Below are 20,638 nucleotides of genomic sequence, written 5' to 3' on the forward strand. Positions count from 1 at the left end.
GAGGAAGTCATTCCAAAAATGGGTCTTCACAGCTCCGAGGTCAATATTTCCGATTCATCTTGACACAAACACCTCATGAACTTCAGAATTAATGACTGATGTTTATGCCGTTAATGCGGACCTTAACGGTTTTGTAATTGTGATGTATTTTCATATCACGTATTGTAATGAGTCTGAGAATATTGGCGTCGATGGCTCTCGAGGCCGTCTTTGAAGGTGAAAAACCTCAAAGACAAGAATTTCATGTCCAATCGACAGATATGTGACAATAGGAAAAGAAAAGAAATTTGTCTGTTATTTCAATAATGAAATGCAATTTCGAGGCATTTTCGAAAACAAAATAGAAACGACATTTGAATCGGCGATTTTTTTCAGCAAATATGACAAAACACGTCAATTCCGACAAAGGAAAGTAATTTTCCAGTCATTTCAATGATAAAATATAAGGTCCTGATATTTTCGGAAGCAAAGGAGAAGTGACTCTTGAATTGGCATAACAAATATGAATTACAGAAATCCTGCTATCAAAGATAAAAAACAATGCGTCGGTAATTTAATAATATGGAACAAAATAAGCCAGGTATGCATTAAGTCTGCCACCCACACATAGATCGAATGGGCTCTGACAGTGCATGTAATCGGGATACAATCGGGTGCATGGATCGGACTGGCCCGGGCAGAAAACTTGTTTAACATAACAAGCATCTTATCAGAACAGCATACTGAATTGAGACGAGACATTTCCACAACGTGATTATGGCTTATCTCCAGTTGTAGCTTGACTACAGTTATGCCAAAAGCCGGTCTAAGCACTAATTTCGCTTCTAATCTATTTAGCTTTCATAATATGAATATTATCAAGCCGTTAAACGGACGTCAGCACCACAGACCACCGTGTCACCGCGAGGATTAAATTTCGTTTTTAAAAAAAATCCATACTTTTTTAGATGACCTCCGACTTGAAACGCTTCCCAGTACAATATAGTACTACATATCTAGATACACTGTCCAGTGAAACGTTTCAAGTCGGGGATCATCTCAATATATCTAGATATATTGTACCACGAAGCGTTTCAAGTCGGGGAACATCTCAATATATCAGGATATATTGTACCATGAAGCGTTTCAAGTCGGGGATCATCTCAATATATCTAGATATATTGTGCCATGAAGCGTTTCAAGTCGGGGATCATCTCAGTATATCTAGATATATTGTACTATGAAGGGTTTCAAGTCGGGGGTCATCTCAAAATTTATATAGACTTTTAAAAAAAAATATTTAATCCTCACAATGACAATGGGCCTGTGGTTAACAGGTCTTCAGAATTACAACGCAGTATCCCCCGAGGATGTTATGTTTGGTGTGACATGAAAGTGTTACCAAGCAACCAAATGCTTCATTTCCGAAAGTGACGGGTTCAGATCAGTTTAGAATTGATCTTCAGCAACCCATACTTGTCACAAAAGTAACGGGATCGGGTGGTCAGGCTTTGAGACTTGGTCAATGTATGGCATTGTCTTTCAGTTACTTAGATCGATGTTCATGATATCAGTCCCTGGGTTGTGTAGGACAAACAATGCGGAAACAATGCGTGTTAAACAAACAAACAAACAAATCAGTGTGAATATGAATATAGCAACCAATGTGCCTCCAGGCTTAATGATACGGAACAAATTCATGATACAATCAGGACGAAATTGTAAGATCTGCTTAAATGCCACAAGTAAATGAATGCCAAACGAACGCTGATAAAACTTTTCCAACACCTCCAGGTACAAAACAAAACCCCATGATCCTAACTTTGGGTATTATTGTGCTTCAGATACACCCCTTATTCTGTTAAAGGGGTTTTCAATACGGCGTCTTACAGGGCACCTCGCACACAATATAAATGGGGTTTCTTTCCAGTATCCTTTTCAGCGATTATTTTCTAAAAACCCCACTCATTGCGATATAACAACTGAACGATCCCTATTCTAAATGTAGTTGTATTACAAAATGCATGTAAACATATAGAATAGTAAGTTAGGAAACTACACATTTTAGTAATATGGGATTCTTTGGAATTGTTTTTGTTTTGAAACTATGAAGATAGACAACTAATACACGTCATCAGGTCTACTAAATCTGGGAAAACGGAGCTTATTGAGCAATACCACTGAAGATAGTTCTCGTTTTGATACATATAAGACTGGCCTCGTACATATGGCTATCCTATTAGGGAAAAGTGACCCGTCCATTAGTGGTCAGACCGTCTCTGGCGCCTTGTGGTCATATCGTGATCCCCTGGCTCTCAACACGGACACAGTAATGATAAATAATGGTCGGGAAATACCCCCAGGAATAAAAGGCCGGTTGGGGGATTTTAGATATGTGAAAAACAAATTGAGTTAGTTTATCACTGACGCTTTTCGGTATCCAAGGAATTCTTCAAGATGGTTAGGTGCGTTGACTGACGTTGACTGACGGTTAAGTGGTCACGTTGGCATACGACGTTGTTGGATGGAGCGACGTTGGTGTAGACAAACGAGGACCGTGATGTATTTAAAGTCTGATGCTTGGTAAATGCTGAGACGCTCTTTTGGGGTCGGGATCGCGCTGGGCCAGTGTGCTGATGGCCTTGGGTCCCCACGGGATGAGGGGTCAGATTTTGTGGATTGATTGTTTGCGTGTCGTCGTGGCACGATGTCGTAAGTAAATCAATCACTGGATTGTCTGGTCAAGATTCTATTAGCTAGATAGATCCTAGTCGTTAGGATGGTGGGGGGTTGAACGACAAACAAACAACAAACATGCCAACAAAGGTGACACTGTGAATATACCGGGTAGACAATTGGATATACATTATGTATCATCCCCGATGTGATGCTGCTGTAATATTGCTGAAGGCGGCGTAAAACAAAACTCACTGAGTCATCCATAATATATCCAACATTATTGTCAAATTTGGTGATGACAGATCATGATTTTGTATCTGATATAACTAACAATCTATCCATAGCAATATCCTCCAGGCATGATTTTTTCGGATATAAAGACCTGAATTGAGCAGTGACATGATCTGCTGCTGTGATTTTAAATCTATGCTTGACACCTCTGAAAGGAATCACTTGTGATTTTCATGAACGGACAGGTATCGATATTTGACGTACCTTAGTTTTCAATATTGATGTTTCAAACGTACATTTGAAACCTCCAAATTGAAATCAGACGTTCACCAATTATCGACACCTATGTGTAGATTTGAACCCCCTAATTTAGAATCATCTGTACCGAATATTGAATATCGTTTTGTATTTCAATAAAGAATAATGTCTTTGAAAAAATCATGGTGTGAAATATATGAAGGGACACCGATAGTTCTTCAAGAAGAGGGAGCGGTGGGGTAGCATGGTGGACAAAGCGTTCGCTCGTCACATCGAAGACCGGGGTTCGATTCCCCTTATGGGTGAAGTGCAAAGCCCATTTCTGGCCACGAAGCAAACTTACGTCTGAGTTTTCACTTAAGTTCTAGTTTATACTCAAATGTGTGAAAGCGCAGGAAATTACATATCCCAGAATGAACAGAAATCCGTATGAAACTCCAGCTTAGTAAACAAAATGAGTTTGGTGGATAGATCACTAAAGGTGGTTGGGCCTTTATATTTTAAATCTTGCAGTTAAGTTAAAAATTCAGCTGTTTGAAATTGTCAAACTCAGTTTGAGATTCAAGTAAAAAATTAAAGTTTGTTTCGAGAAACTGGGGCTATACCCCTCCGTGACTTGTTACTGCTCACTCACTCGTCCAGTAGCCTCACGAAGCTGTGTTTAATAATTTTACTTCCACCAAGCGCAAACATTTAACTACCCTATAAACATAATAAAGGTCAACGGCAGCCCATAGCATCTAGATAAATATTGTTCTTCATTCAATCCTGACAACCCTTAGCGCCTGCCGAGTGTCTGGCATACCATCCTCTTTTGACGGATGCGCTCTTTCAGACGTAACCAAATTACTTGGCCAAGGATTAGAAGATTTGTTCGGAACGCTCGATAAGGGCACTTAGTCTAAAATGTTGAGCCCTTGTCGAGAGTCATGTGCGACGTGCCCTTAGTTTGTTTCTTGAGACTGTGTGAAAATTCATGGTAACCTTGTTAGCGATTAAGTGGAAAGATGAGTCGAACGTTGCCAAAACAACATCAACTTACTATCTCCCAGGAGGAAAGCGTTTGGGAGTAACGGCAATACCTGGATATGGGTGGAGCGGGAGTGGGGGTGGTGGGATTGGGTGGTGGGGAGTGGTGGGATGGAGGGGGTTGTGGGGTTTAGAAGGGGTGGGAATGGTAGCTGTGCGGTACCTAAGTTTGGGGAATGTTTGACCTGCTGGTGTTTGAAATGTGAAGGACACATTTATTTTGTGTCGTCACTGGACACCTGTGAAAATTTGCATTCCTTGGGATAATTTGATATAGTTGATATAGAGGGCAGATGCGTGTTTGTATGCTTGATAATCCATGGATGTCGTAACAGGGTTTACGTTGAAGCCAAGTGGTTACAGCTCGTCCCGCCGACGACACGGGTTCGATTCCCATAACGGGTTTAATGTGCAAATCCTATTTCTGGTGTCCCCCACTGGGTTATTACCGGAGTATTGTTAAAAGCGGCGCAAAAACCAATCACTTGTCAAAAAAGATGATTACCGTGATCAATTGTGTAGATCAATTTTCCTTATGTTAATCACAGGATTGTGTGATCTAGATTATGAACAGATATGAGCCTGCAAAACTGCGGTGTTAAAAAACAAACAAATATGTGCTTACCCACCTCCCCAAACTGGTGAACACTCTCATTTTCCCGATGTGTTATACTCATGAGCGAAGCTAACGCTATAACGTGCTATAGGTAACTGCTTCGTGTCGCATGTAACTCACGTGTTGTTTTCTGTTTTCAGTTATCGTGCTCTGTGCATCACCTGATTCAGTCAGAAACATCATGATAAAGGCCCATGAGCTTAACTTCGACAACGGCGAATACGTCTTCTTCAACATCGATCTCTTCTCGAGGTCAGTATCTTTAGTCACCACTCGTCCCTTTCCGTCTCCACTCCCATCTTTCCATCAACACCATCCAACAAAAACAACCGCTACTATTATTACAGCTACTAAGTGTACTACGACAACTGTCATCAATACTACTATTGCTGCTGCTACTACTACTACTACTACTACTACTACTACTACTACTACTACTGCTACAACTACTGCTACTACAGCTACTACAACAACTACTACTACTACTACTGCCACCACACCAACACATTCGTTTAATTGCTATCACTAACACTACTGTTACAAGCACATCTACAACTACGACCACCATCACTGCTACCGTTAACAAACTCTAGCACTACTACTCACCATCACTGCTACCGTTAACAAACTCTAGCACTACTACTCACCATCACTGCTACCGCTAACAAACTCTAGCACTACTACTCACCATCACTGCTACCGTTAACAAACTCTAGCACTACTACTCACCATCACTGCTACCGCTAACAAACTCTAGCACTACTACTCACCATCACTGCTACCGCTAACAAACTCTAGCACTACTACTCACCATCACTGCTACCGATTACAAACTCTAGCACTACTACGCACCATCACTGCTACCGCTAACAAACTCTAGCACTACTACTCACCATCACTGCTACCGCTAACAAACTCTAACACTACTACTCACCGTCACTGCTACCGCTAACAAACTCTAGCACTACTACTACTCCCGGAAATGCATAACACGCTTCAACGAGTTTTGATAAAAAGGCTTCCAAATTTTGAAGACACATACAGATGCACGCGGGACCGTGCATTCGTCATTTTTACCAAAAGCCAAAACATCCACTTCATCACTTTTTGGCAGATATTCTGTAATGGTCTGGTTAGGAATCACAAGATGTTCACTCCACAGCATTGATATATTTCCCCAATCCGGATCCGTGTAATGGCTACACTAACCAAACTGCCGTGGCTGACAAGAAATCATCTTACGGTGGCATTAAACCAACAGACCCAATTATTCACCAGCCTCGATCATCACTTAAACATCACTTTATCATCACACTTCCTCTCTTAGCTACGTCACGTTCTGTGCCAGTGTAAGTGCATCTTAACGCTAACGTTTTACTCTCTCTCTCTCTCTCTCTCTCTCTCCAGCAGTGCTGCGTGTTTACTATGTTGAAAGTGCTTTTCGCCGGACAAAGCTTGAGTCTGATGTTATGTAGAAACAATTACCCGTCTTGCATTTGCATTGTGTAATTTGATCGCATATCAAAGCAATCCGTAAGCATCGAAAAATTAAACCTCATTCCAAAACGTATTATTTTGCATAAATAGTTTTCCAGAAATATCTTTCACTTATGTATACGTTTACACAAAAATTAAGTGATGTCTCTTATCAAGTTCATAAACCCTTTTAAGTCAGAGGAAAGAAAACTGTCCTTGACGATACGACTGGCTACGGGAGCTATCAGTGACAGAAGCCATATACATGTATTCGTTAATCTCAAGTCGATACGTTCTAGAGATCCCCTTTAATCTCATCTAACCGCCTTCGTGGTGTAGTGGTTAGTGTGTCCGCCGGGAGAGCTGAAGTTCGCGGTCGGCGGAGTCATAGCCATATCAAAAGACGTTTAAACATGGTACTTGTTGGTCCCTGTCTGGCGCTCGGCCTCAGTAGGTGCAACATGGGCTGATCGGGGCCGAGTATAGTGTGTCTGAGTGGGTTATTCGCGCTTAGAATGAGGTGTGGTATCTCTGTGAGCTACCACTATAAATCCTTTTTTAAGCATGGACTAGCACAAGCAGCCACCCATACACACGCATACATGTCGTCATATGAGCGAAATAGTCTTTCGACAACAGGGCCTAAATTTTCGAAGCTCTCTTATCTCTAGGATAGTCGTAAGTACCATAAATTAATATCAACTTAAGACTGCCTTAGCGCTAATACTACTTCGAAAATCTTGACCCAGAAGTACAGGCTTGACATTCGGATACCAGAATTCAAAACCATCTGCCGAAATACCGTAGATCTGAGATCCAGATTATACCAACGATACCCTCACCGAAAGTATCACCACTGGGTAGCCATAGGCTGGTTGTTTCATTCAAGTTGTATACTTCCTAGGAAGCTGAGAATACTATTTCATTGTACTGATTACGATCCGAGTGATTTAGTTTAGTTCTCCGCTGCACTCGACTGGATAAATATGGTTAATACGACCTGAAAGAACGTGACTGTATATGTCCATGACTACATTACTTAATATAATAAGTAATAATATAATAATAATATATTAAAAATACTACACGATGCCCCCTATAATGTCATATTTATGAAATAAGTAAACGTTTTGATACCAGTACCATTCTTGAGTTATCTCGTAATAATCTTACTTATTAAGGTGCGTTTATTTTATTTATTAAAATGTATTCATTTCTCACACAACATAAGCAAACTTCATAAGCTATTACACGCATCTAAGTAAAAAAAGTTGAATATCGCGACTTTGAGATGTGTTGTTAATGACAGTCAACATTTTGTTGTGATCACGATAAAGTGGTCTGGTGACCCACTGTAAAATAATTCCGGAAGCACGCGATGCTATTACGCTATATTAACATTGTACATTCACTAAACAGTAATATCTTCAACGGCTGAGTAATTAAACATTTCTTTAAAATGAAGCCGCTTGGGCGTTACTCCTTCAACCCCAGTACTGAGCGAATTGTGCGTGATCGTATGCTTGTATTGATCGATGTATCAATCAGATCTTTACTTGGATTTGTAAAGATCCCCAGCTAGTAATTGAGAATTTTTCATAAATCTGTTAGCTAAACCTCACCGTCCGTTCCTGGCTTATTTATTCCATGCTGGTTAATGCATTGTTCGCGCTAGCGATCTCTTTGCGATAACAAATAATCCCGAGGTTGTTTCTCCTTAAAGAGGAAGAATTGTTCTGTAGATTTAAATAACTGGGGCATACCAGAAGCCTATGATTGTTCGTAGCAATCCACGATCGACGTTACTCCGGGATTTCCTCCCACATAACACCAACACAACGTGATGAAACTGAAGTACTGCTCACAGCGACGTTAACCTGAGATCATGTACCCACAAGAGATGAGATGTGATGCCCACCTCCAAACTCAGGACAGGGGACAGTGGTTAAAGCGTTCGACCGTCAGAAGACTCGCGATCGGGTTCAATGCACCACATGGCGCGACGTGTGAAGCCCATTTTTGGCGTTGCAGCGGAGTAGAAGCGCACTCACTCACTTTAAACCCAATCCAGACATTGTACCCAACCGAGGCCAATAACGTGATTCTTTTTGTTAATACCGATTGTATCTTCATTGTATACTAATTGCTGCTTTAACCAGAGAGATAATCTTTGGTGTTTGCGAGTTTCTCTACTTGAACCAATTCGTACTGCGATAGATGATATTTTGTAATATGAATGGAGTGCAGTGGAAGGGAGCGGAGCGGAATGATTAGTGTGGGCGGAGAGGAGTGGAGTGGTACGGAGTAAGTGGTGTGAGCGAAGTGGAGAGGAGTGGAGCCGTTTTACTTTGCTCCACAAACTGTGCACCCGTGAAGGTCCGGGGTAGAAGAGGTCTTCAGCAAACCATGCTTGCCAAAAAATTCGTCGATGCTTGTCGTAAGAGGCGACTAAGGGGATCGAGTGGTCACGCTCGCTGACATGATTGACATATGCCATCGGTTCCGAATAGCGCACATCGATGCTCATGCTGTTGATCACTACATTGTCTGGTCCAGATCGATTATTCACAGACCGCCGCCATGTAGCTGTAATTTTGCTGAATGCGGCCTAAACTCACTCACTCACCCAGACGCTGGGCTTCGTGGCTTAATTGTTTGATGTATGTCGTCGTTTGAAATTCGATGTTCATTCTGTCAGCCACTGGGTTATATACTCACCGTAATTATGCTTGACCATTGTTGAGACAGGGTTCAAGCAAGAAACATATAAGAAGACAAATACAGTCCACAAAAACATTCCAATCTTCTATTTTGAACATTGCGCTCATTCTTAAATTCAAGAAAGTTTCATAGTTCCTGAAGGGATCTTTATTATGTGGAAAAATGACAGTAGTTACAAACTAGATTACATCTGACAACGTTACTCTTGTGTATTCCACAGACTGAAGATCCGGGTTGGAATTGATCTTCAGTAACCTTTGCGTGTCGTAAGAGAGTACGAACGCAATCGGGTCGTCAGGCTCGCTATCGTGGCCATCTTATCCTAACTGCACATTTGGATACTCGTGCTGATTACTACTGGACTTTCTGATCCAGACTTCATTATTCACAGACCGCCGCCATACAGCTTGATTTTAGCTGAGAGTTTTGTTGAACTAAAGTCATTCACTTCTGTATTCAACTGAGATTGTGCCTTCTGCAAGTGAACGTATTATCTGTCGAATTAATAGAGTTAGTAGTAGCAGCAGCAGCAGCAGCAGCAGCAGCAGTAGTAGTAGTAGTAGTAGTAGTAGTAGTAGTAGTAGCAGCAGCAGCAGCAGCAGTAGTAGTAGTTTATTTCACTAAATCAGGCCACTGGTCCGTTTTACAATGTATAATTAACTAAAATGTTGAAGATGATACGTCACCAGTACAATATGTAAAAGCAAGTTATATTTGGTACAATATACATGCGAAAATATAATGGGCAGTTTATGTGATGGCGAGTTGCTTGCTCCTCATTTTAAAAACAAAAATAAAAAACTTAACAAGAATAAAATTATAGAAGTTTTTGATCAATAAAAGTTTACATTTACACTCTGATGGAGCGCTGGAGAAATAAATTGACAGGAAATCTCTTCTTAGATTATTGTTATAGAATGAGCACACTAGACATACATGATATTCTGTTTCTACACTTTGAATGATACTTTTACGTATGCCTAATTTTCTACCCTGTGATATCATAAGATAACTACTGGATGTAACGTAATCGTTATGCATCAATATTCACCGCATTTTATTAGTTTTCATGTTCATTTGATGACTTAATTGTTTTATGAAAATACGGTGAAGATAGTTTGTCAAGCGACTCAAAGAGAAACTAATTATCAATATCAGTACACAGTGTTCTGAAAACTCATAGAAATGATTGAATGGGGGAAAAGGATTGCAGATTCCAAATTTCACCAAATTCATACGAACATGACAGATTTTTTATTTTTAGTGCCCAGCAGTCCAGGGTCCACTTGCACAAAACGATCTTAGTGCTACAGTGTTCTCCAACATAAGCTTAAGACAGTCGTAGCGCTAAGATTGCTTTGTGCATGTGGGCCCAGTCCCTTTACGCTCAGTTTTACTGATATACATTAGTATAGTGTAAGATACTGTTTTTATTCCGAGATAATAAACATACCCAGTACTTAATTATTTTCAAATATTGGTTGGAAAATGGCACTCATTTGACTGAAGCAAAAGTTTTACTTTCCAAGCCTGCTGAGACAGTATCTTTTGAGAATTATGTCATGAACCAAAGCTAGATAGATGTATTCCAAGGTATATATCACTGGAAACAGTATGAGGAAGACTGCCATTAAGATATTTTTTCGTATGTTTTAAGCCTACCCGTCTTGAGAAAAACAAAAATTTTACTCGTATGAATTTACCGTTAGTTGCCACTTGACTGTAATCCGCCAGTTTATCTAATCCTTTTTAGTAGACCGATAACAATACTATCAAGTAAAGTTCATGATATCGTCAGCAGATAAGAGTATGAACAGATCCGCCAAGTCTAACTTAACACAATATTGATTATATACTCGAATAAAATCAGCTAAATCATTTACAAAAAATGACAAAGGAGACAAATGGAATCACTGGCGTACACCGAAGAGGCAGTCGATATTAATAACAGAACCACTTTGGTTTGGAATCTCACAGCAACCTCAACGCGCAAATGTGCATATCGTTTCCACGTAAGCTGTGTCTTACTCGCTCGTAGTAACAAACCCTTTGGTAGTTTCCGCAGATGAGCATCCTTCTTGGAAATCGTCGAGTACTCCATCCCTTACACCTGTCATGCCTTCTGTCTCTTCAGCAAAAACCAGAGTTCCCGTCCTTGGTATCGCGAAGACGACACGGAGGAGAGGAACGCCAAGGCAAAGAAGGCGTTTGAAGCCGTCATGACGGTGACGCTCCGGAAACCAGACAGTCCTGAGTATCACAACTTTTCCGAGGAGGTGAAAAGAAGAGCTAGCCTGATGTACAAGAATTTCACTTATGGGGAGGAAGAGGTAATTTTATTTTATATTGTGTTTTTTGAAAAATAGCAATTGTTTGGGTGTGAGTGAGAGGACGGTTACAGTTGGTAGCATTGTTTAAAAATGTCCATTATCGATCCAAGACACACACACACACACACACACACACACACACACACACACACACACACACACACACACACACACACACACACACACACATATATATATATATATGAAAGAACAAGTTTCCTTTTCCTTTATTTGGTTACAGAATTTCACTTTGAATTGAATAGACAGGCAACTGTACTGTTTTGTTTTGTTGACAACTGTTGTCGTACACACACCAGCTATGCAGTGTGGGCGATAATGCTCGTGGTATCATATTTTCTGAATTTGATGATTTCTCTACATTTGGCCCAGGAGTACTCATGCTGTTAATCACTGGATTGCCTATCGAAGGATAACAGTCTCAGATTGTATAAAATCGTCGGATTCGTGTACAATAAGATTGCACACAATTTGTATTTATTTAACAGTAAGACACAGTGACAGTAACCATCTGCAGTAGCAAGTATTTGCTGCATACAGTAACAGCAGCAACTAGTGTGTCGTGTATAGGAATAACGTTAGGCAAGTGAGTTTGTACGGGAATCGCCTCTATTTCATCAAGCAGTGAATGGGTACCCGGTGGGGTATGTCACATGACAATTTACTTTCTATCGCCTCTCATGCAGCGTGGGTTATCTGGGCCAATACTGCAGAGGCATGCAGAGGAACAGGTGTTTCATTGATAGCCAATATTGTTGTTGTCCAAACACTCACATAAAGTAATGACGTGCATTTAATAGCAACAGATATGCAAGAAACTATGAGCTCGTGCTGCCGTTTTCAACAACGACTCGAAGCGCCGATTCAACCAATATCTCGAAAACAAATTAGATGCGATATATTTTAGTTAGGCACGATTCAGTCATATATCATATGCAATCTCGCATCTCAGTCATCGGCTCGCGTAATTAATATATTCTGTCCGAACATGATTTATGAGATCTTTCAGAATCTCCGAACTGAAGAGGAAACTGACATTACGGAGTGTAACAGAAGGTGTTTGAATCTAAATATCACCCACCTTGCTGACGAGTTCACGTGTATAAGATTAATCAAAACAAAACCCAGATATGGATTATTAGACATTCGATGAGACATTGCCAAGTAATCCTGCTTGTGGACTGGACACAGTTAAATGGCAAAAGCAACATCACGAAACATGTCTGATAACTTTGTGTCATACATCCTTATGGCTATAAGATCTGTTTCCCTGGAAGCATATGGTCACCTGCGGAAAGCGTAGTTCAAGAATCAGATGAAGTTAAGCATCTTTGGTCGCGGTGAGGTTTTGATGCGTGGTCGTGTCTGGGAGCTTCATTCGAATTTCTGGAACTTCTGTCCTGCAACAAAACGAAACATATATGACATGTGTGACCTCACCTTACACAAGTCACTTTGATTAAAATTGCATCCGTTACTCAGCAGTACATGCTTGCTATAAAAGGCGACCATGCTTGTCGTAAGAGGCGACTAACGGGATCGGGTGGTCAGGCTCGCTGACTTGGTTGACATATGTCATCGGTTCCCTATTGCGCAGATCGATGCTCATGTTGTTGATCACTAGATTGTCTGGTCCAGACTCGATTATTTATATCTAAACTCACTCACTCACTCACATAACAGCTCACAGGCATCTTGGTTTGTAAAGTAACCCGATGCTTTAACGGGAATAATAAACCATTGTTTATAAGTACACACATTATTTTACTACACACAATATTTTAATCACTGGATCTTGAAAGAAACGTTCTCAATGAAGCAACTTGGAAATTCTAGGTGAGCAGGAACTAAAATTTCAACACACTGACTGTGAAATCATGTATGCTTTCGGGGAAATGGGACTGAAATAAAACATTAATGTAATCTTTCAAAGGTGACTTGAAAATGGGGATACATTCTGCCGGCAACTCGTTACAGCGCTCACCAGAAGTTCAACAGGATATGGACTGAAAGCTCTTTTCATGTTCCGTTGGATCTTCTGATTTGGTGGCGCCACAGGTTATTCTGTTAATGTAGGATTATAAGCATCCTGTTGGGCCCGTAATCTTCAAATATGTCTATCCTTGACAAAAAATTATTAATGACTGTTCTTGTTTGATTCTCCATACATAGAATAAATTTATTGTACTTGTAAATGTACTTGACACGCGTTTTGTTTAGGCTGGAATGTCATGTCGACCTCTTCACGATAAACTTAAGAACAAAGCGATCTTAGAATGACAAAATATAGATTTCCCAGAAATTATTGAGAAAGCTGTTTTGGTGATGTCTAATACATGGATAGAAAGTATAGAAGTTTCACATAAGTGAATATGTTGAGATACTTAAATCATTTGCTCCGAACCGGTGACCACGTGTTGGGGCTGTGGTCATTTTTATTTGTTTATGTGTTTATTTTGTTTGCTTGTTGTGCTGTTATGCACAAAACGTTGTTTTGTTTCCACAGGTCTTTAGATATGTGAAGCCAATTCATGTGTCCATTACGCCGTAATATTGATAATCAAACACTGTCGAAATGGAGTAGAACTAAGCTCACTCAACGGCAAATGTACAAACACTTCAGTGGTGTAGACTTCATCTCTTTATACATTTTTGTTGATCACTGGATTGTCTGGTCAATCAATCGATTATCTAGAGGCTGCATTTAGCTGGAATTATGCTGAGAGCGACATTAAACTGCAAACACGCAGACACAGCCTTCACCAGTGTGAGGAAGATAAATCACAAATGAATGTCATCATATCTAATATTCACCATAAGATCCGTGGCCATATCTGTAAGTATTCTGTCCAGTTGTCCTGAGCCGCTTCTCAGGCAATTAAACACATTCTGTGAAATCGTGAGCCAATGTATCAAATCCTTTTTTCCCAATCAGTCAGTGAAATGAGCAAGAGTCATTACGAATTGTAACGAATGGCTGTGTCTGCGAACAGCCACACGATCATGTCAACGAGGTTAAAACAAGACTTAGACACACAAAAAGTGTTGTACTATACAAGTCCAAAGTAATCTTATTAGAAAAAAAATAGGAAAATTCCATCAGATTAATTACAAAATGTTCGAAGGTTTTCGAGGTCTGCTAAAAAATAAAAGCCTAATGTCATCCTTCAAATGTGGATTGAAGGTGAGATTAGATTCTGCTGGCAACCACTTTCAGCGCTTGCAAGAGACTCAACGGGATCTGGACAAACACCTCTTTCAATGTCCAATTAGATCCACTGATTCAGAGGTGCCACGGGTTATTCTGTTAATGTAGGATTATGGGCTGCTTGTCGGGCCTGAAATCTTCAAATATGTCTACCTTTGGCAAAAAAAAAGAGTATGGAGGAATGTTTTAGGTCTGCTTGCAAGACATAGGCTTCTTAATGCAAATGGATGCACGTAGTTTTCCGTGTGGCCTCGTTTGACTTCTTGACTGGAAACGCCTTTGCAAAGTGGTGGCTTATTTGGTTCTTTCTATAATGATTTATGACAATAGCATTGCAATACATGTACAAGTCTGGTCCAGGCCAAAATGCTCTGTTGCAGCTTTGTGCTAATTACAAATAAAGAGAGTTACTCGTCTTTTTTAGATCGTCACTCGTTAAATCTCAGCGCCGAGTGTAAAAAAAAAAGTTCTTCTTTCCTCTGAGTTCGCCATCTTGGCAAGCAAGATAACAGTGACATCATGTGTCAGTTCGTTTAATGACATTTAGAGTTAGTGAGAGAGTTAGGTTTTTGCGACGCTTTTAGTTATGTTCAAACAATTTTCTCAGGACAAGAGAAAAGAGCCTCACACATTGTAGCCATGTGGGGATCCCACCCCGGTCTTTGGTCTGAAGACCGAACGCTTTAACCACTAGGCTACCGACAGCGCCAGGTTACATTAAGAAACCGGAATGATAATATATATAATAATAATAGTAATATAATAATATATTTATAAGTAATATATATTTTTTTCATTGAATGCACAACGCCATTCTTGTAACAGACGTTTCGGCGAAGATGCTTACTTGCTTTTTTAAAAAGTCTCTCTTATTTAAAACTGTACGGAACGCTAAAGTTGTTAGGCGACATTGAAGCGTTACTGGAATCATGTCGAACACAAACCGACAAAACAAAAACCCTGTTGGCGTCACTAACGGGGTGGTGGGGTGGCACAGTTAAACCGTTCGCTCATCACACACAAGGCAGGTTAGCCCATTTCTGGTGTCAACCGCCGTGATATTGATGGAATGTTGCTAAAGAGGTGTTAAACTATGCTCACTCTCTTCTGAAACCTTGACAAAGATAGACATATAAAAGAAACAATAGTACATAGTGTTCTGTTTGTTAAAAAATGAATTCGCTTAAAAGGCCCCTCACTCAAATTACTAGCCTGAAGTGTAGGCTTTTGAATATAACTTGGCTGGGAGCCCCCGATGGGGCACAATATGCTCATTTCGCAAACACCTGTTGGATTGAAACGGACGCAGGAACTAATAACATAGTGCAGATTGTACAGTGGTAAGAACAACCCCTATTGTCTCAGATTTCTAATGGATGTTGAAATGATTTTGTACCTTTAACATATGTGTAATCTGAACTCAAAAGTTCGTTTTTGAAAGGATAACCGCGCATGACACAAACATATCGTCAACAGCATACACGGTCAGACACCACGGCGCTCCAAAATATATTTACAGCGTTCTCCTGAGGTGACCGGTATCGGTGGTTTTATCAGAATAATCGGATTAAAATTCCTATTCTATATTTATAGTTATTTTGCCCATCTCATCCTCAGTCTATGCATGGCATACATGTTGTGGAAAGGTTGCAGACCTGCTGGCGATTGGAAGATATGCATGACAAAATGCCATGTACTGAAAATTTAGGGGTGGTGAGGTAGCACAGTACCTGAAGCGTTCGCTCGTCACGCCGAACACCCGAGTTCGAGTCGACCCATAGGTACCGTTGGAGACGCCCATTTCTGGTGCCCCCTGCTGTGATGTTCCTGGGGTTTTGCTACAAAACGTCGTAAAACTATACGCGCTCATCCTCTACTGACAATTTGACAAATATGGAAATAAAAAAAAGAAATAACAGTACTTCAAAGTGGTCCGTTGGCTGGAAATACGGTTCGCTTAAAAGGTCCCTTATACATTGGTCTTGCCTTAGTGTTAACAAATTTGTCTTAAAACCCATGGCTCAAATATAGTGTTGATAATTTGTAAACGATACATTGACCCTGGCGCACCACCGGACGTCGGAACTAAATGGGTTACATGAATATATGCTGGTTTAAGGAGGTTGTTGGATGTGCCAGATAGTCTACGTACAACTGTGGAGTTGCTCATGATATCGACCACATGTTTATTTTGTGTCATATCTATTTACGTTGATCCTACCTACCATTTGAGAGTAACAAGTGTATTGTGTTTTCTACGTTATTTTGATGCTATAATTAAAAAAATAAGGTTCATAGTTTTAGTTCGGAGCTCTGCGAGGAATTATTTATGCACTGAATCGCAGAAGAAACCTTCCCTTTATTTCAAACACGTGAAAATAACATAATAATTGTCGGAGACATTTTACAATGGACATGTTTGATCATCAATATTTAAAGGCGATTTGAGTTAATTACAAACAAAATGACCACAGATAGCGTGATATCGAGATTCGAAAGTGAATAACGTGTATGACATCTGTGAACGTTGAAAACAGCAAAGAATTCTATCTACGTGGAGTGCATGAAACGGTTGCAGATGTCGGCATTGGGCGCACATCATTGAGTCTCTTTTGAATCTCCCACAACTGTTCTATCGGGTTTAAGTCTGGACTGAGGACAGGCAATTGAAGAGCTTGAATACTGTGTTGACGAAGAAAGTCTCTAGTTGCTCTGGCATTGTGGGTTGTTCTGCTGTAAGACGTAGTTTCCATGACGACCAAAATGTGGCACGATGATGGGTTTTAGCAGATGTAGTGAGCAGATATTACACCATTTCCCCTACTAGGGCCAATATCCTGTAACACCATAGGGCCTAGTTTGTGAATGAGTGGAATAGCACCCAACACCATTATGCACTCACCTCCCCACGTGTCTCTTTCCAAGACAGAATCATTTTCAAAACGCTCCCCGCGTCGTCGCCATACTTCCACTCTGCCATCAGTCGTCGAGACGAAATACTGGCTTTCCCCGGAGGAGACTATAGTTCGCCACTGTCGGTGACGCCAGGTCCGATGTTGTGTAACCCAGTGGAGATGAGCAGGACGATGTCCGGTAAGGTCTGCGACATCTGACGTTTCCCTGTCTCAAACACCTCTGCATTGTGTTGGCGCTGATTCGTCCCTGGTGAAGTTTGTGCATGTTCCTTAGTCCTAGAGAAACGATTCTGCAGGTCATGACGGACAGTCTGCCGATTTTGCCTAAACTTTGTCACAGGTGGTCTTCCAGTACAAGGACGGTCAACTGTACTTCCTGTGGCTTGGACTCGTTGGTGCAGGCGGTATATTGTTGGAACATAAACAGAATAATGATTTGCAACGTGTCTTGCAGTCTGTCCAGCAGCCTGGTCTTCTTGAAGCTTGGCCCCTCTGTTTCCTTGGTAATCGTAGCAAGTCGCTACGGTCGAACAGTGAATGGATCGGTGCATGTTCAGTGGCTTTTCTTATAGGGATGACACGTCATGTTGCACGTGCATTGCCATTTTCATGAAATACGCACAAAAAACTCCTCTCTCGTTACTTTAGTAACAGCATTTAGACGCCATGCTTGTTTTTTGTTTGTTTCTGTGTGTGTGTGTGTGTGGGGGGGGGGGGGGGTTGTTTTTTTCTGATGAACAGGTATGCAGGTGCTGCTGATGCTATAATTCTGTATTTGATATGGACAGCTTTGTTTCGAAAAGCCTGCTGATGCTATTATTCTATGTTTCAGGTGAACAGTTTTGTGGGAGCGTTTCATGATGCGGTGATATTGTATGCCCTCGCCCTAAACGAGACACTGGAAGCGAATGGCTCTATATCTGACGGGGTGGCCATCACTCGACGGATGTGGAACAGGACATTTGAAGGTCAGTGTCCACTTGGAACACAGCTGAGTTTACAAATGTACATCGTCCACGGTTAGACACGCCTATATTCATTTGCGTTCTCTCCTGCTTTAACAAAAGTACATCACGAACAGGCACTACCGCATTCAATTGTATTCTCCCTAAATACTAGGCGTTAACGTGAGGTTTGAAATGAACTGTTGTCTGTTGGTCTGCAACTAATGGTGTGAATCCTACAGAGTTCTGAAAAGCCGGAGCACCGATGCGCATATGTATGTCTTCATCATAATGTAGAATTTGCTTACATTGAGATACATGACACGTCTCACATAGTGATATGACCACCACTGACAATACAACATCTACACCCAGCCTCGAGACAGATACATTTCAAAAGAAGCATCATCATCGACTACAGCCACAAGTACCATCACCGTCGCCATTGTCATTACCGCGACCGACACCACAGCGGCCATCGGTGTTACCGGTACTAAAATAGCGTCGATGTCTCTAGAAGAGAAAAACAGTCGCTTCATCATCCCGTCCCCCTACCACACCCACCCACCTCCAACACCCCCACACCCACCGCCCACCTTACACCCACACCCCACACCTTATTCCCTTTTCCACGTTATCGAAAACACCAACAACCCACTCACTTTCTACTTTAATGGTTATAAATGCCATCATGTTCCATCTTAACATTATATATGATACACTACACCGTTTTAGCCTAGCAGATGTTGTCCCAGAACAGCAGGAAATGCAATCTGAAAGCTATCATCTTAGCGTAACATAAGGAAGCTGTACTTTGAGCCTAACGGTACACACAGTAGATCGCCTTAGCACAAAGGTAAATATATTCTGCGCGCACACACACACACACACACAGAGAGAGAGAGAGAGAGAGAGAGATTTCTGAAATGTTGCTAAAACTGAACTTTAGTTTGACAGTCAGTATACTCTCCGTGTTGTGGTGTCAGCACAACAGTATATACAATATGTAAGATATATCCGGATATAAAAAGAGACTCACATAACGGTAGATGTCTACGTTTTAGTGGAGAAGAAGCAAAAGTGAAAAACGAGCAGGTAATCAACAAGTGTTCCGGTAAACCTGACGATCAAGATATAAGCCAGGTGTAACTCGACTCCCGATTACGTGGAAGTTGATTCCAGATCTCGGAGCTCTTGACATTTTACCTTGATGCTTGTTGCATCTAGATGTTAAGAGGAGAAGATCAGTAACTTATTTTATGTCTTGTTTGATGTTTGATGTGTTTTTTCCCATGGGGTAGGATAAGATGACGGAAGGATTCGATTTAAAACATACCACTGATCAAGTGAACCGCCATGGTTTCATGACACTTACTTGACTTCAGAGGAGAGATCTTTCTGGATTCTGATGAAAACAGAATGTTTGATGTAGGATGGTTTTAGATATATGAGTAACATGTTTCTCTGAATGCACTTTTCGTTTTCTTTTTCTAACTTTTATCAGACAATTTGCAAATTTTGTACTCATGCATACATATTTATCACAAACAAAAAAGTAAACTTGTATCTGTCATGGTGGACGAGTGGATAAAGTGTTCTCTCATCTCGTCGAAGACCCGGGTTCGATTCTCCACACTGGTCCACCATGACAGCATCCTGGTGTTCTTCGGGTCTTTTGTGCAGGAATTTTCCTAAAAGCGTACCACAAAAAGCTCTAATATAAAAACTGAAAAAAGCTATCGCGACGACAGCAAGGACCCCGGTTTCATCTCAGTGGGTTCATGCATAGTGCGATTTCCTGTGTCATAAACCAAAGTAATGTCGACCTCTAATGCGAAAAGAATGGCAATCTAGCCGTACCACGTGACCGGCACTGATCACTCACTTCCAAAAAGCTTCCTTTTAGATCGCAACAAATCCGCTCTCCGTGATTGCCATCAGCTGATAGGGAAAACTGTGTTCTTGGAGGGCTTACAGAAGCGCCTGCAGTGGTTTCTGTGACCCGCGCGTATTGAACATTTGTGAGTCGGGGTCGGGGGTCAGTGAGACCGGGGGTGTCCTCTTTTGTTCTGTCTGTTTTATTTCCTATTGGCTTATCCCTCTCATGAGTGGAATAAGTTGTTGTAATGGCGGTTGTGGAATGTTTGTTGTCCTTGGCATTTTTGCTTTGACCTTGAACTGCGGTTCTCAAATGTGGTCGTGGCTTTGGTGCAGATGCACTCCAGGGTCGAAAC

General features: G+C 41.0%; 1 protein-coding gene across 1 annotated transcript in view; it reads left to right on the forward strand.

Annotated features, from left to right (window-relative positions):
• LOC137259942 (atrial natriuretic peptide receptor 1-like) overlaps positions 1–20,638 on the forward strand; it is a 112,881-nt gene that overhangs the window by 49,725 nt on the left and 42,518 nt on the right. The window contains exons 2-4 of the mRNA XM_067797597.1: positions 4,933–5,044; positions 11,124–11,319; positions 18,293–18,428. Of these exons, the coding sequence (XP_067653698.1) occupies positions 4,933–5,044; positions 11,124–11,319; positions 18,293–18,428 (444 nt within the window). The remainder of the gene's footprint in view (positions 1–4,932; positions 5,045–11,123; positions 11,320–18,292; positions 18,429–20,638) is intronic.

Source organism: Haliotis asinina, chromosome 13, assembly GCF_037392515.1.
Source record: "Haliotis asinina isolate JCU_RB_2024 chromosome 13, JCU_Hal_asi_v2, whole genome shotgun sequence".
Lineage (NCBI taxonomy): Eukaryota > Metazoa > Mollusca > Gastropoda > Lepetellida > Haliotidae > Haliotis > Haliotis asinina.